Source organism: Mandrillus leucophaeus, unplaced genomic scaffold, assembly GCF_000951045.1.
Source record: "Mandrillus leucophaeus isolate KB7577 unplaced genomic scaffold, Mleu.le_1.0 Scaffold171, whole genome shotgun sequence".
Classification (NCBI taxonomy): Eukaryota; Metazoa; Chordata; class Mammalia; order Primates; family Cercopithecidae; genus Mandrillus; species Mandrillus leucophaeus.
Window position 1 is genome coordinate 3,053,140 of NW_012101710.1, and position 16,690 is coordinate 3,069,829.

Sequence of the window (16,690 nt, forward strand, 5' to 3'; positions counted from 1 at the left end):
GGCTGTTTCTCTGCACAGCCTCCCCTGTCTGCGGATGGAGGTCTGTGGATGGAGTGGCTGTTTCTCTGCACAGCCTCCCCTGTCTGCGGATGGAGATCTGTGGACGGAGGGGCCGTTTCTCTGCAGAGCCGCCCCCAATCTGCAGATGGAGGTCTGTGGATGGAGTGGCTGTCTCTCTGGAGAGCCTCCCCCCATCTGCGGATGGAGGTCTGTGGATGGAGTGGCTGTTTCTCTGCAGAGCCGCCCCCCGTCTGCGGATGGAGATCTGTGGACGGAGGGGCCGTTTCTCTGCAGAGCCGCCCCCAATCTGCAGATGGAGGTCTGTGGATGGAGGTCTGTGGATGGAGGTCTGTGGATGGAGGTCTGTGGATGGAGGTCTGTGGATGGAGGTCTGTGAATGGAGGGGCCGTTTCTCTGCAGAGCTGCCCCCCGTCTGTGGATGGAGTGGCTGTGCCTCTGGAGAGAGGCTGCAGGTTTGTGGGGCTTCTGCTGTGAAGCCAGGACATCCTGTTTGGTGAGAAAAACACCTAAGGGAGAGTCAAGAGATTGCGGAATCCTAATGTCAAAGCCAACATATGGAAATGTGTTTCTCCTGAGGAAGGACGGCATTCCGCTGCACAGTGGCCCACGCCCCACAGCCGCTTTCTTGCTGCCTGTAGAAGAGGGTGAAGCTGTCTCTTTTCCTTTTGCAGGATGTGCAGAACAAGTTAAAGGAGTCAGCACAGTGCGTCGGGGACGAATTCATGAACTGTAAGCTGGCTACCAGGGCCAAGGTATTTTTCTAACTTTGAAGAGTCCTTCCCTTTTTAACCAGAGAAACAACAGTTTTAACCCTTTGTAGTGATTCTGCCTCGTCTGCGTGGCAAGGATTATACTGACATCTGTCGCATGGTTTCCTCATTTAACCCTCGTTTCAGCTGCTCTGACACAGGGCTGGGAGGCCTGTTTTCCGGATGGAGAAACAGGCTCGGCGAGCCAAGGCCCCGAGCCTCTAAGCAGCAGGGCCGGGATGTGGCTGAGCTCTGACCTCAGGCCCTCCAGGCACCCCGTGCCCTCTGCCCCTTTCTGTGACTCAGACAGCCGGATGCTTGTGTCACCGCCTCTTCAGATTTCTGGGGATTCATTGTTGCATCTGTTTATGATTGAATGTTTGAAATCTGGTCTTTTTCCAAAAAGGACTAAGGTTAGGGTAGTTTTTTTGTTTTTTGTTTTTTCTTTTTAAACCTCTTCTTCAGGCCGGCACGGTGGCTCATGCCTGTAATCCCAGCACTTTGGGAGGCTGAGGCTGTCGGATCACTTGAGGTCAGGAGTCTGAGACCAGCCTGGCCAACATAGCAAAACCCCATCTCTAATAAAAATACAAAAAAACCCCAAAAAACTGGCCAGGCATGGTAGCTCACACCTGTAATCCTAGCACTTTGGGAGGCCGAGGCGGGCGGATCACGAGGTCAGGAGTTCAAGACTAGCCTAACATGGTGAAACCCCGTCTCTACTAAAAATGCAAAAATTAGCCAGGTGCGATGGCGCACACCTGTAATCCCAGCTACTCGGGAGGCTGAGGCAGGAGAATCGCTTTAACCCAGGAGGTAGAGGTTGGAGTGAGCCGAGATCATGTGCCACTGCACTCTAGCCTGGGTGACAGAGACTCCATCAAAAAAAAAGAAAAAAAAATTAGCTAGGCCTGGTGGCAGGCACCTGTAATCCCAGCTACTTGGGAGACTGAGGCAGGAGGATTACTTGAACCTAGGAGGCGGAGGCTGCAGTGAGCCGAGGTCATGTTACCGCACTCCAGCCTGAGGAACAGACTCAGACTTTGTCTCAAAAACAACAATAGCAACAACAAAAAACCCAGAAAAAAACCTGCTTCTTCATACAAAAATAAAAAAATCTAATTTTATTTTATTTTATTTTTTGAGACAAGGTCTTGCTCTGTCCCCAAGGCTGTAGTGCAGTGGCACAATCATAGGTCATTGCAGCCTTGACCTGCCAGGTTCCAGCGATTCTTCCACCTCAGCCTCCCATAACAGCTGGGACTACAGGCGTGTGCCACAACACTTGGCTGATTTGTTTGTTTTCGGTATAGATGAAGTCTCACTATGTTGCCCAGGCTGGCCTTGAACTCTTGGCCTCAAGCAGTCCTCCTGGCATGGCCCCTGCAAAGTACTGGGATTATAGGCATGAGCCACCACGCCTGGCCAGATCTTTTACCTTCATTTTACTCACTGAGCTTTCTGTTTTCTGAACACTGGTAGCTAGTATCAAAGCTTCTAAAAAGTCTTTGGGAATAAGTGAGGCATACAAGAGGCCTTCCCCCCATGTGGAGAGTCTTTCAGGGATTTATGTTCATTGTGTTTCACTTGAAGATTGTTTTTATTTTTGTTGTTTTCTGGAGACAGGGTCCCCAGGATGGACTGCAGTGTTGTGATCATGGCTCTTTGCAGCCTGGAACTCCTGGGCTCAGCCCTCTGTAAGCGCCTGGGACCACAGGCGCTCCACCACGCCTGGCTAATTTTTTGATTTTTTGGGAGAGATGGGGTCTCACTGTGTTGCCTAGGCTGTTCTTAAACTCCCAGGCTCTGGCGATCCTCTTGCCTCTCTCCCAGAGTGCTGGGGTACAGGCGTGAGTCACTGTATCCAGCTAAAGATTATTATTATTATTTTTTGAGATGGAGTCTTGCTCTGTCGCCCAGGCTGGAGAGCAGTGGCACGATCAAGGCTCACTGCAAGCTCCGCCTCCCGGGTTCACGCCATTCTCCTGCCTCAGCCTTCCAAGTAGCTGGGACTACAGGCGCCCAACACCACGCCTGGCTAATGTTTTGTATTTTTAGTAGAGATGGGGTTTCACTGTGGTCTTGATCTCCTGACCTCGTGATCCACCCACCTCGGCCTCCCAGAGTGCTGGGATTATTTGAGGGTTTTGTTGGTTTGTTTTGAGACAGAATCTTGCTCTGTCGCCCAGACTGGAGTGAAGTGGTATGATCTCAGCTCACTGCAACCTCTGCCTCCCAGGTTCAAGCAATTTTCCTGTCTCAGCCTCCAGAGTAACTGGGATCACAGGCGCCCGCCACCATGCCCAGCTAATTTTTGTATTTTTTGTAGAGACGGGGTTTCACCATTTTGGTCAGCTGGTCTCGAACTCCTGACCTCAGGTGATCCACCCGCCTCAGCCTCCCAAAGTGCTGGGATTACAGGCGTGAGTGACCGCCCCGGCCTTATTTGAGTGTTTTTGGATAGGTCCTCCGGTGTGATGGGATTTCAGTGGACTCTGTGGTCCTCATCCCAGGGCTCATTTGTCTTCGTGTTTGTGGCATGCGGGTGATGACGGTTTTCGTTTCTTTTTTGGACGTACAGAGTGATCCCTGCAGGCCTGGAGGAGTTGGGCTCTCGGGGTGGCTCATGGACCTGCTGGGTCTCCCGTGGCTCAGCTTTTGGGGGACTGGCTGCTCCCGTCTGACAGGTGCTCCCCAGCGAGTAACACACAGTTTCTCTCCCCCTCCACATCATGTCAGGACTTCCTCCCAGCTGACATCCAGGCTCAGTTTGCCATCAGCCGGGAGCTAATCCGGAACATCTACAACAGCTTTCACAAGCTTCGCGACAGGGCCGAGCGGATCGCGTCGCGGGCCATCGACAACGCGGCAGATCTTCTCATATTCGGGAAGGAGCTAAGGCAGGTGACCTTTCAGCTTCTGCAGGGGCACGCGCGGTGGGACAGGAATCCACGCTGGTGAAGGGCTTGGGCAGAAAGTGCATTTACTGTAATAACCAGCATCCTGACCTGTTTCACCCCAGAAGGGGCAGAAAGTGGGTCAGGCACATGGGGGGTCATATTTAGAAGAAACACGGGAGAATTTCAGCCCTGAAACACAGATTTCTGAGCACGAGTAAATGCTCACCAGTTTCTAGTCTGGTAGTTTTCCCACTGTCAGGATGAGACTTTAAAAAAAGATCCCAGGCCAGGCTGGGTAGCTCACGCCTGTGATCCCAGCGCTTTGGGAGACCAAGGTGGGTGGATCACTTGAGGTCAGGAGTTCGAGACCAGCCTGACCAACATGATGAAACCTTGTCTCTGCTAAAAAAGTACAAAATTAGCTGGTCGTGGTGGCACATGCCTATAATCCCAGCTACTCGGGAGGCTGAGGCAGGAGAATTGCTTGAACCCAGGAGGTGGACATCGCAGTGAGCCGAGATTGTGCCATTGCACTCCAGCATGGGCAACAAGAGCGAAACTTCATCTCAAAAAATAAAAAGATTAAAAAAAGAGCCCTGGCTGGGCACGGTGGCTCACGCCTGTAATCTCAGCACTTTGGGAGGCCAAGGCGGGTGGATCATGAGGTCAGGAGTTCAAGACTAGCCTGACCAAGATGGTGAAACTCCCTATCTACTAAAAATACAAAAAAAAAAAAAAAATTAGCTGGTCATGGTGGTGGGCGCCTGTAATCCCAGCTACTTGGGAGGCTGAGGTGGAGAATTGCTTGAACTTAGGAGGCGGAGGTTGCAGTGAGCTGAGATTGTGCCACTGCACTCCAGCCTGGGCGACAGAGCAAGACTCCATCTCAAAAAAAAAAAAAAAAGATCCCTTTGACTTGGGGAAGAACAGACCATGGGCTGGCAATGTTTCCTTTGCCTGAGGGGAGGGGAGACCCCACCCAGGACTCTGCTCCCCCCAGCAGTGCCCCTCACCTGTGCACACATGTCACCTGGGGGCTGGTAGGGAAGAACAGATGCAGCAGGGCCTGGGGTGCAGCCTCAGGGCCACTCTTTCTCCTGGGCTTCCATGGTCCCCACAGGCCACTCTTTGAGCAGCAGGGGCACAGGACGGGGGAGCATGCAGGTTGCCGTGGAGGACGCAGTGTTGAGAGCTGCACGTCTGTGGCGGGGGATGCCAGGCTTGACTGCGGGGTGAGCTCCAGGCCTTGAGTGTCTCCTCTCGTGTGCTTGCTCCCTCAGTGCAATCGGGTCCGACACAACCCCGCTGCCCTCCTGGGCCGCTCTGAACAGCAGCACCTGGGGGTCCCTGAAGCAGGCTCTGAAAGGCCTGTCTGTGGAATTCGCGCTGCTCGCCGATAAGGCCGCACAACAGGTGAGTGGATTGGTTCTCCCAGGCGCCTGTTCCAGAGAACACACTATGCCTTGGCATGGGGAGCGCCTCCTGCTTACACGGGCTTCACGGTTTGTTTTTGTTTTGTTTTTTTGAGACGGAGTCTCGCTGTGTCACCAGGCTGGAGCGCTGTGGTGCGATCTCGGCTCACTGCAACCTCCGCCTCCCGGGTTCAAGTGATTCTCCTCCCTTAGCCTCCTGAGTAGCTGGGACTACAGGTGTCCACCACCGCGGCTGGCTAATTTTTTGTATTTTTAATAGAGACGAGGTTTCACCATGTTGGTCAGGCTGGTCTCCTGACCTCAGGTGATCCGCCCACCTCGGCCTCCCAAAGTGCTGGGATTACAGGCGTGAGCCACTGCGCCCGGCCGGCTTCCCAGTTGTGAGCTGAGTGAGTGAGCAGCTGTGCCCTGGGTGGGAGCTGCCTGTCCCCATCTGTTCCTGGTGGCTCCCTAGGAGTGTTTATGCTTTCGAGAGGGGTTGCCAGTGACAAAACAGATAGGGCTGTAGTCTTGAGTGTTGATTTTGCTGAGGTTGGAAGAGAAGATAGACTCTGTCTTTGAAAAGATCATCTCAGGCTTCCAGGCATACTCCTGGGTGGACCAGATAGTTTCCACTTTGCTGTCTGAGTCAACTAGGATTTGGCACTGGAGACTTAACTCATCAGAATGATGATGAAGCCCCAGCACCCAAGAAGCTCCCACCTCCCACTCCACACACAACCTCAGGAAGTGCTTCTGCTGCATGGGCAGAAGCTGTTTTTAGAAATCCGCCAAGATCTTGGAGTCGTTTGGGATCAGTTTGAAGATACGGTGTTTACTATCACGCTGTAAGGCTCATCTGGGTGCTTTTATGTTAAAAAACTGTTAGTGGCTGGGCATGGCGGCTCACACCTATCATCCCGGTGCTTTGGGAGGCCGAGGCAGGAGGACTGCTTGAGCCCAGGAGTTCGAGACCCAGCCTGGGCAACAGAGCAAGATCTCATCTCTATAAAAAAAAAAAATTAGCCAGGAGTGGTGGTGCATGCCTGTAGTCCCAGCTACTCAAGAGGCTGAGGTAGGAGGATCACCTGAACCCAAGAGGTAGAGGCTTCAGTGAGCCGTGATGGTGCCACTGCACTCCAGCCTGGGCGACAGTGTGAGACCCGGTCTCAAAAACAAAAAAAAGCTGACGTAGTTGTGAACGTGGGAGCTTGCTACCTAGTTCCTATTTCTTGGGAAAGTGGCCTCCAGGCTGCTTGTATTGGTTTGAAGTAAGTGATCAGATCATGCCCATGAGGGCCGTGCTCCCCGCTGAGCCCCGGAGCTCCTGATGGCTTGGTGAACCCACATGCTGTGGAGTCGGGGCTTTTCAAGCTGGAACCGGGGCGCTCAGGTGCCCGTGACGTTTTTCGTGCTGAAGAGGAAATTTGATGTCTTTGCTGGTGTGGAAAGTCCTGGGTTTTCTTCCTCTTCCGCCCCCGTGCTTGTGTGTTCCCTTTAGAAACGGAGGGAGGGCACTGTTGTTGTCTGTGGATTGGGGCTGAGTCTATTCTGTCTTCAGGTCTGTGTGCCCACTGCCCCCAGGTGGAGGGGACCGAGAACGGGGGGCTGGGGGCTTGTCAGCATAGAGACAGAGGAGCTCAGGGCCACCTGCCCTGGGCATCATGCGTCTGTGCTGTGACTGTGCTCAAGCTACTTTGGTCTCCAGGCCTCAGTTTCCCCATCAATTAAATACAAGGGGGTTGGACTATATTATTAAAAGAGCTATTTCCTTTTTTTTTTTTTTTTGTGAGACACAGTCTTGCTCTGTCGCCCAGGCTGGAGTGCAGTGGTGTGATCTCGGCTCATTACAACCTCTGCCTCCTGGGTTCAAGCGATTCTCCTGCCTCAGCCTCCCGAGTAGCTGGGATTACAGGTGCCCACCACCACGCCTGGCTAATTTTTGTATTTTTAGTAGAGACGGGGTTTCACCATGTTGGCCAGGCTGGTCTCAAACTCCTGACCTCAAGTGATCCGCCCACCTCAACCTCCCAAAGTGCTGGGATGACAGGCACGAGCCTCTGTGCCCGGCCAAAAGAGCTGTTTCTGTAACCTGCTGACCCTTTCCTCCAAACTCCGTGTGCAAAGCATAAAAGGTGTTCCTGTCGTAGGGACCCAGACCCTCGCCACATTCCACTCCCTCTGCAGCAGGTGGCTGCCGGCGGGGACCCAGAGTGCCCCAGGGCTCTGCAGAGCGCAGGATCAGCATCACTCATGAGGTGATTTCCAAGGTTTTTTCTGATTCAGCCCTGGACGCCGCATTTCCACCTTGAAGAGGAAGAGAAGGTTGAGGCTTCTGGTGCAGTAGGAGTTTGTGGCTTGAGGTTTTGCCCAGCTCTGTGACTCTTGTGTTTGGGGACTGCAATGTCTGGAGAAGTGCTGTTTCCTGAATCTCTCTCACTGTCCTTGGTTGTGGTGAAATGGAACTTTTACGTGGAATGAACCTCGAGGCCTTTCATTTGATGCAGCAAAAGTTCCATCTCACCCTTGCTGTTCAGTCAGAGGCAGGGAGGACCGTTTTTCCTAATTCTGCTTGTACTTACACCAGTTTTACTCTCCCCAGACCTATTAGGAGCTGAAGGTAGCCATATCCCAGCAAGACACGTGAGACTCGGAGTAGGGTCTGTGTGTTCCACGGTGATGGGGCCTTCGCCTTGGTTAAAGGCATTGATGGTTACGGGCTGCATGTGGCCCAGGACGGCTTTGAATGTGGCCTAACACAAGTCCGTAAACTTGGCCGGGCACAGTGGCTCACGTGTGTAATCTCAGCACTTTGGGAGGCTGAGATGGGCAGATCACCTGAGGTCAGGAGTTCAAGACCAGCCTGGCCAACATGGTGAAACCCCATCTCTACTAAAAATACAAAAAATCAGCCAGGCACAGTGGCACACACCTGTAATCCCAGCTACTCGGGAGGCTGACGCAGGAGAATCGCTTGAACCTGGGAGGCGGAGGTTGCAGTGAGCTGAGATCACGCCACTGTATTCCAGCCTGGGTAGCAGAGGAAGACCCTGTCTCAAAAAACCCCAAATCTGTAAACTTTCTGAAAACATGAGATTTATGCACAGACTTCCTTCCTTCCTTCCTTCCTTCCTTCCTTCCTTCCTTCCTTCCTTCCTTCCCTCCCTCCCTCCCTCCCTCCCTCTCTCGCTCCCTCCCTCTCTCTCTTTTGCTCATCAGCTGTCACAGTGTTAGTGTATTTTATGTGTGACTCAAGACAATTCTTCTTCTTCCAATGTGGCCCAGGGAAGCCAAAACATTGGACACCCCTGGTTTCGGGCCTTGTCTAGCACTGAACCACAGACGGGACTTGGTGACAAATGACACAAGCAGAGGGACCCCCGAGTTCCCCCCCTTCTGCTGGGTCAGGGAATAAGCCTCCATTCTCCTGAGCCCCTGCCTGGTCAGGTGGGAGCTGGGCATCTGCGGTCAGCTGGCGTTTTCCGTCTTGAGTTTTAGAAACTCTTAGCACACCTCTTCTCCTGGCACATTTTACTGGCTGGATTCCCAGCTGCTTTGGGTGTGGGGTTGGTGGCTGGGGAGCTTCCTTGTTCAGTCGGCCTGAGGTCTGGCCTGGGCCAGTTCCTTCCTCCCAGAGTCAGAGGGGCTCCCCAGAACCACCAGCCAGGTCTGCAGGGGGCCCCCTTCCCCACCAGCCCACCCATGACCAGGCCGAGACGCCTTTGAGCCCAGGAGTCTTGATGGGAACAAGGCCTGCGTTCCCGCGGTACAGGGGCATCTTAGGGTCCCCTGGGGTACAGCAGAGCCTGGGCAGCACCCCTGGCTCCCAGGGGTCAGAACTCCTTCTTGTCATTTCTTCTGCCTGCACTGTCTCCTGCTGAGCTTGACGTGCAGGGCGCGGGGTGAGCTTTCTACCCCTGTCACGGGTGGAGCCCGGGGAATCGTGGGGGGAGCGTGGGGGGAGCGTGGTCTCCCTGAACTGCTCAGTGAGCTGTAGGGACTGAGGGCGGGAGCTGTGGGGACCGGAGCCCTTCAGGGCCCGGGTGTGACTGAAGGCGTCGGTGTTGGGGGTTTCCCCAGGATACCTGCCCTCAGCCTGGCTTGGTTGCGGTTGTGGCTGGGGGGTCGGTGGTGAGCTGTGCAGGTCAGTGGTGGATGGGCTGCCCCCTCCACTGCCTTCCCCGGACCCCTGCTGTCTCCAGAGCTTGGATGCTCCCCGCTGTGGCAGCCGGAGCCCCGGGATTTGGACGGACTCTTCATACCGCAGATGCCTCTGAGCACTGTGCGTCCGGCCCTGTGCACTGTGCCTGACCTGCGCCCCCACCGAGCGCTGCTACCCGTGAAAGCCGGGCCGGCGGAGGCAGTTTCTGCGTGGGGTCCGGCCCGTGGGGGCTACCTCGTGTCCCCGGGTGCTGTGGTGATCCTAGGAGCAGGGCATCCCTCTGCCATGACGGGGCCCCCTTCCACTCCAGGACTGCCCGCCGTTTGCTGTGCACTCACTGCCCTGTTGGGCTCTCTCTGTGGCTGTGCTGCCCGCACAGAGCCTCGTGTGAGGGCCAGTGTCCACCGCCACCCCCGCCGCCGAGTGTGGTGCTTCTGCGTGCAGCCCGAGGCGGCCGCCTCTCTTCCTGCATCAGCAGCACGTCCTGCCTGCAGCTGCCGTCTCTCCTACCCTGCGCCCCCTTCCCAGGCCTGCGTTTCTCTCTCCTGTTACTGATGCGGAGACCACACCCTCGTTCTCCCCCGTGTCCCTCCCGGGCGTCCACGTTTTCCACACAGCTCACAGCGTCCGATGGGAGCTCGGGTTTTCCGCAGTGCTTGATGGAGCCGTAGGAGTGGGGGGTCGGGGGCGCCTGGCTCTCCCAGCGTGTGTGTCGGGAGATTCGCCGGCTTTGCCAAGGCCTGAGGCAGGCGCGGCAGGCCGGGCTGATGAGCAGGAGGGCGGGCAGCCGTCCCGCGGGAACGCAGGCCTTGTTCCCATCCAGACTCCTGGGCTCGAAGGCGTCTCTGCCTGGTCATGGGTGGGCCGGTGGGGAAACGGGCTCCCTGCAGACCTGGCTGGTGGTTCTGGGGGGCCCCTCTGACTCTGGGAGGAAGGAACCGGTCCAGGCCAGGCTTGAGTCTTGAGTTCCCGGGCAGGGGCCGGGTCCTGTATGCATCCGCGTGGGTGAGCTCCCCCTCGCCTTCCAGGGTAAGCAGGAAGAGAATGACGTGGTGGAGAAGCTGAACCTCTTCTTGGATCTGCTGCAGTCCTATAAGGTGAGTCTTGGCTGCTCCTTGGTTGGGGGCAGAACTTTCAGGAATGATCTTAGGATCCTTCAAGGGTCTAACTCCTGGGAGACGGAGGAGGAGCTGAGAAGCCAGGGCTGCAGGGGGAGACGGGGCCTTCCGTCTCGCGGGGCTGCTTCCCTCGGCCGGCTCCGCAGGGCCTGGTGCGGACACTGAGGGCAGCGGCGAATGGCTCCCCTGGCCCGGCAGGACCTGTGCGAGCGGCATGAGAAGGGCGTGCTGCACAAGCACCAGCGGGCGCTGCACAAGTACAGCCTGATGAAGAGGCAAATGATGAGCGCCGCCGCGCAGAACCGCGAGCCGGAGTCCGTGGAGCAGCTGGAGTCCCGCATCGTGGAGGTGGGTGGCGTGGCGGCGGAGCAGGCCCGTGGGAGCCTTTCCCCTCCTGGCCATGGTGGGACCACAGCCGTCCTGGTGGGCTCCCCTGGGTTGGCTCCATGTGTCTGGAACAGAGCTGGGGGTGCAGTGGAGGCAGGGAGCCGGCCCGGGTGCCCAGAGTGACGCGGCTCCCTGCCCGGCGCTCCCTCCCCGGCCCTCTCTTACCTCGCCACCTTCCAAATGCCTGGTGAAGGCTGAAGGAGAAGGGGCCGTCCTGGCTCAGGGAGCGCGGTGGTGTTCCGGCCTTGGTGCTCCCGTTGCCGGCTGGGCGCAAAGGGCGGCTGTTTGCTTTGCAGCAGGAGAACGCGATTCAGACAATGGAGCTGCGGAACTACTTCTCCCTGTACTGCCTGCACCAGGAGACGCAGCTCATCCACGTCTACCTGCCCCTCACCTCCCACATCCTCCGCGCCTTCGTCAACTCTCAGATCCAAGGGCACAAGGAGGTGAGTCCGCCCTGCCCTGGCCACTGTCTCAGCCATGGCCTTTCTTTCTCCCGCCGCCCTTCCTTCCAGCCTGGCAGCGCGGTGGCCGGCCGCCCTCGAGAGGTATTTTAGTGCAGTTGGGGTCCTTATGGGCCTTGGAACACGGTGCTCACCCAGATCTTCTGGTCTCCTGTGTAGCCAAGATCAGAATCGTGAGGGTGTCCCCAGTGATTCCTGCAGGGTGGAGGGAGGCGCAGACAGGGACAGTTTGCCTTCTGGAGGGATTTCAGGAGTCCGAGGCTCCAGCACCCCAAGGCGGAGAGAAGGGTTCTGGGCGCCTGGGAGCGCCGTAGGTGGGTGTTTTTCGAAGATCCCTGGCCAGCCTCCTCCAGATGGCGGTTCCTTCAGCCTGTGAGAAGAAACGCTGGCTGGGGGGGGTCGTGGGGGAAGCCTCCCTTGATTTCTTGTGGCTAGCTCACGGCAGCACCGCTGCGATTACAGGCGCGAGCCCCTGTGCCCGGCTGAAACTCTGTTTATTAAGTAGCTGCAAGCAGTTTTGAAGCCGTGGTCTGTGGTTTGTGTTGAAGGGCACCGAGTGTCTGGGATGGTCACGAGATTCCACACTGTCCCCGGGAGGTGCTTGGTGCCTTGGGGGCCGTCCGGCAGTTTGGGAATGGCAGGCCGGAGGCGGCCGTGGTGCGGCTGGAGAGGTGGGGACAGCTGCTGTATTAGGGGCATCACTGTGACACGGCCAGGGTCTCAGGGACCAGGTTGGGCTTGGACATGTGAGTGGCTGGGTGTGTTCTCAGTGAAGGAACATGACCAACAGGCGGGGCCCTGTCCTGCCCGGGGCATGATGCCATAACCCCAGTCCTACCAGGTTTTTTATTGTGGTGATGAGGAATTTCCAGTCCTGTGATGCTGAGATGAGTGTGCTGTGGTCCAGTGACTCAGCCTCCCCTGCGGGCCCCCAGGGTGCGCCCTGCCCTTCTCTGGCCACCTGAGCCCCTGCCCGGCAGGTCTTGGCCTGACCCCTGCCTCACTGCCACGCTCCCCTCCTCCATCCACAGCATCCGTTCCTTACCCTGGTTCCCAAAGTGCTTGGCGAGTGGGACTGCCGTTTGCATTCGGTTTGGGTGTTACTGATTTGGTGGATGTGGTCTCTGTGTTTCTGGTTTGCTGTTTGGTTTTGAGATGGAGTCTTGCTCTGTCGCCCAAGCTGGAGGGCAGTGGTGTCATCATAGCTCACTGCAGCCCCAGCCTTCCGAGTAGCTGGGACCACAGGCAGGCGCCACCACGTCCGACTAATATTTCTGATTTTCTGTGGAGACAGGGTGTCCCTATGTTGCCCAGGCTGGCCTTGGTGTTTGACCTGTCAAGGCTTCCATGAGGCCAGTGCCCGCACGGCAGCTAGAGCACGTACTGGCAATGACGCGATAGTAATGTTTCTCATGATTCCACGGCAGGCAGATTTGCGGCCCTTTGGTCCTGGGTGCAGGGACCGAGGCGTGGGCGTCTGTGACCACAGGTCACATGAGGTCGCTGGTCCACTCCTCGTTTGGGCTTTCTCTGTGCAGGATGGGCAGTACTGGTTCTGCCAGAGGTTCGAGGAGCTGATGCACCCGAGGGCCTCTCCCTCCCTGTCACTGGCAGGGGAAGGAATTGGGATTAGAGCGTGAGGAGCAGCCCCGGCCCCGCCTGCTGATGTTGTTCTCTTCGTGTTCCCTTCCAGATGAGCAAGGTGTGGAACGACCTGAGGCCCAAGCTCAGCTGCCTCTTTGCGGGACCACACAGTGCCCTGACCCCACCGTGTTCCCCGCCGGAGGACGGCCTGTGTCCTCACTAGCACCTGAGGCTGAGGTGGTGCTCCCTGCGGCCGCACTAAAACCTCTTTCCAAACGGTGTGTCCGGTGTAATTCCCTTTGGACGGCAGCTCCCCTCCCCACCACGTGCTGCAGCCGGAGCAGAGGAGCTCACGCCTGCGGGTCGGGAGGGGCATCCATGGACCACAGGGGCAGCTGGGCCACACTGCCCTTCGCCCGTGGCCTGCTAGCCTGGTGGAGAGGGGTGGTGGGGTTCTCTGGAATGGTTTTCTTCTGATACCCAGAGCCCTGCCGGGAGGCAGGGATCTCTCATCTAATAGAGTCTGTGCCTGGGAGAGCGTGGGGGCGGGGCCTCCAGGTGCTGGAACAGTCGGGAGGGGCAGCGTCATGGTGCTGTCAGCCAAGCAGAGAGAGAGGGCAGGGCCGCCCTGCAGCCCAGGCATGGGACTGACCACAGACAGCAAGGGGACAGCCAGTGGTGCCAAGGCTGGGAGGGAGGGCCGTCGGGCATGGGGCACGCACGGTGAATTTTCTAGGGAACTCGCTGCAGTCAACACCAGGAGCCCTGGTCTGGGAGTGGCCTGTGGGGTCCAGTGGCCTCATGCCCTGTGCCCATACCATGACCCCATGTGTGCCCCTGTGTCCACACCATGACCCTGTGTGTGCTTGTGGTCTCAGGCCTGGAAGACAAAGGCGTGACGGAGAGCTGCGGCTCTGTTCTCATCCCCTGGACTCCCTTGATTTCTGGTGACCAGTGTTGGAGTCTGCACCGTGCGGCACTGAGGCTGGATGGGCTGGCAGAGGACAGGTGGGGGCGTGGGGGACGTGTGTTCCATTCCAGCTGGGGCTTTAGAGGAGGGATAGCCCCTTTTTAAGTGGATTTTCTTCTCTGAGGCGCCTAGAGCCCTCCTCCCAGCCTCTTGCTGCACACTGGCCGTCCCGGCCACCTGCCCACAGAGGGGACTGGTCTTCCAGGCCCCTTCCCTTCTCTGGATGAGGAAGGCCATTCTCCTGAGCTCTGTGGGGGGTGAAATGTCCACCTTAGGCCTGGGTCTGCTCCTGCCCCAAACCCCTTTTGTGGAAGGCACACGGAGCCAGGCTGGGCTCCTAGACCCCTGCACGTCTCTGGAGCCTGAGGCCCCTCCCTGGCCGGGGGGAGGTGCTGGAAGAGGTCCTCCGGGCTCCAGGCTTTCCGAGGTCCCTCCTTTCTGCAGCTGCTCGCTGGCCTCCGGGGTGTTCTCTCCTCTCGCGGAGGACGCTTCCCTTCTGCCTGTACCTATGGGCAGCTCATGGCCCCGGGATGGAAAGGGGACTGTGTGTGCCTCACAGGCAGGGGATCTGTCGTCCACCGTGAGCCAGCCAGAGGGAGCGGCTGTGCTGACTTGGGGGCTGTGGGGCTCGGGCCCAGCCCGGCCTGTGGTTCTGCTGGTGCCTTCCTGCTGTGGGCTGGGCTGCTTCCTCCTGGCCAGATGAGCAGAGGGCATGTTCCCCCTTGGAGCCCAGTGGGTGGGCTGTCCTGTGAGTCCCTAGCCCACCCGAGTCTTGGGCTGTGCTGCCTTCTGATCCCCCTCTGCAGAGACAGGTTCTCAGTTGGCATGAGTGGCACCGTGACACTTGAGCCATGAAGCATGACCCTGTGTGGGCAGAAGGCTGCAAGGACTCTCCGTCCTTCCTGCACCTGCCTGGGGCCTGTCCAGCTGCAGGACCACGGAGGCTGTGGGGAGCCGTGGCGGGCGTCAGGCGCTGTGGCCTCTGTGTCTTCAGAGTAGGCGAGGCACGCGCTCCTGACGCAGCCCTCCAAGGAGAGAGCAAAACTTCAGAATGAGCTTTTCTGAAGGAGCTTTCCTGGCAGGGACTCCAGGGTCAGTGAGTGTTTGAGAGGCCACATGCCTGGTGACATCTCCCTGTGGTGGAAACTTCAGGATCAGGGTCTCAGGGTCCTCGTATCCAGAGGCTGAGGACGGAGCTGGAAAGCAGGAGGGCAGGGGTGAGGAGGGAGCAGGAGGGCAGGGGTGAGGGGGAACAGGAGGGCAGGGGTGGGGTGGAGCAGAAGAGGGGTGAGAGGGAGCAGGAGAGCAGGGGTCGGGGGTACAGAAGGGCAGGGGTGAGGAGAGAGCAAGAGGGCAGGGATGAGGGGGGACAGGAGGGCAGGGGTGAGGAGAGCAAGAGGGCAGGGGTTGGGGGGCAGGAGAGCAGGGGGTGAGGGGGGCAGGAGGGGTTAGGAAGGCAGGGGTGAAGGGGGGCTGGAAGGCAGGGGTTGGGGGGCAGGAGAGCAGGGGGTGAGGGGGGCAGGAGGGTTAGGAAGGCAGGGGTGAAGGGGGGCTGGAAGGCAGGGGTGAAGGGGGACAGGAGGGCAGAGGTGAGCGGGGACAGGAGGGCAGGGGTGAGGACAGCAAGAGGGCAGGGGTTGGGGGGCTGGAGAGCGGGTCCTGGAGAGCAGGGGTGCGAGGGTCAGGAGGGCGGGGTGAAGAGGGGGCTGGAGGGCAGCGATGAGGAGGGCAGCCTGTCTCCCATGTGTGACTGTGGCCACTTCCTGTGTGCCCTGGTGTTGGCTCTGTGGAGGGGTGGGCACTGGCTTTGGAACACCTCCCTCCCAGTGCTTTCTAAAGGGCAGCAGGAAGAGGCCTGCCAGGCAGGGGCAGCAGAGGCCACCTTTCTTCTTCCTCCTTGGCCTCCGCCCTGTGCTGCCCGGGCAGGTCCCCAGGCCCAGGCGCTGAGAGGCTGTTTACTGCTGCAGGTGGAGGTCCGGTGCTGGAGGGAGGGGAGTTCCCCGCACGCCTCTCCAGCCCTCCTGCTGCCCATGGCCCAAGCCCAAGCCCAGGCCCAAGCCCAAGCCTGTGCCGGTCATTGCGGCCTCATCCAGCTGGCAGGGACAGCTGTGTGTGATGCTGCTGGAGATGCCAGATGCCATGTGCCCTGCGAGGACGGCTGGCGGGGCCGCGGGAGGGGGACTGCCAATCATGGTGAAAGGGGACATTTTCACTGGGTCCTCCTGGTTCGTGTCCTGCGTACTCGGGGGGCACCGTGCAGACAGCTGCCCTTTGTCTGCCGGAGACAGTGCAGGCAGGGAGACAGGTTTAGGGCTCTGACAAGGGGCACGGGGACTCCGAGCTGAGGGATGTCAGGGCGGCTCTGTGCGTCTGAGGCCTTTGCTCTTGCTTTGCGGGTCTGTTCATGTCCAAAGCACTTTAGGAGGCTGCAGGGATCAATACCCAATATACCCAATAAACTGGAATTGTTTACACGTGACCTACATTTTGGACGGTTTATCAATAAACGTGTGAACAACTGTTATTAAACGTGTATGAAAGTTGGGCAGGGGAGGGGACTAGCCTATGAGGCGTTCAATCTGGGTTTTAGCCTAGAGCCCTTGGCTGAGCCTCAGCTTCCCACACTGTGCACGGGGTTTTGAGAGGACACATCCCCAGCTTGCGGCTGTGTGTCCGAGCACGTGTGCCCCTGCCCTGGGCCAGCTGCCCGCCTCGGGAGCAGTCTCCATCCTCTCCTACCTCTGTGCAGCAATGTGGGCCGAAGCCCAGCACATCCGGCAGCTTCCTGTGGACCTGGCAGGCTGTGCTGGTGCCCAGAGGAGGACGTTTAAAAGGTTAGAGACCAGCCAGGCGCGGTGGCTCACGCCTGTAATCCCAGCACTTTGGGAGGCTGAGGCGGGTGGATCACCTGAGGTCAGGAGTT

The 16,690-nt window shown here is 58.2% G+C and overlaps 1 protein-coding gene across 1 annotated transcript in view; it reads left to right on the plus strand.

Annotated features, from left to right (window-relative positions):
* Nucleotides 1-13,073, plus strand: part of SNX8 (sorting nexin 8) — a 51,048-nt gene extending 37,975 nt beyond the window's left edge. The window contains exons 5-11 of the mRNA XM_011976930.1: nucleotides 693-773; nucleotides 3,510-3,670; nucleotides 4,951-5,083; nucleotides 10,273-10,341; nucleotides 10,561-10,710; nucleotides 11,046-11,195; nucleotides 12,907-13,073. Of these exons, the coding sequence (XP_011832320.1) occupies nucleotides 693-773; nucleotides 3,510-3,670; nucleotides 4,951-5,083; nucleotides 10,273-10,341; nucleotides 10,561-10,710; nucleotides 11,046-11,195; nucleotides 12,907-13,020 (858 nt within the window). The 3' untranslated portion in view covers nucleotides 13,021-13,073. The remainder of the gene's footprint in view (nucleotides 1-692; nucleotides 774-3,509; nucleotides 3,671-4,950; nucleotides 5,084-10,272; nucleotides 10,342-10,560; nucleotides 10,711-11,045; nucleotides 11,196-12,906) is intronic.
* Nucleotides 13,074-16,690: the final 3,617 nt, after the last annotated feature.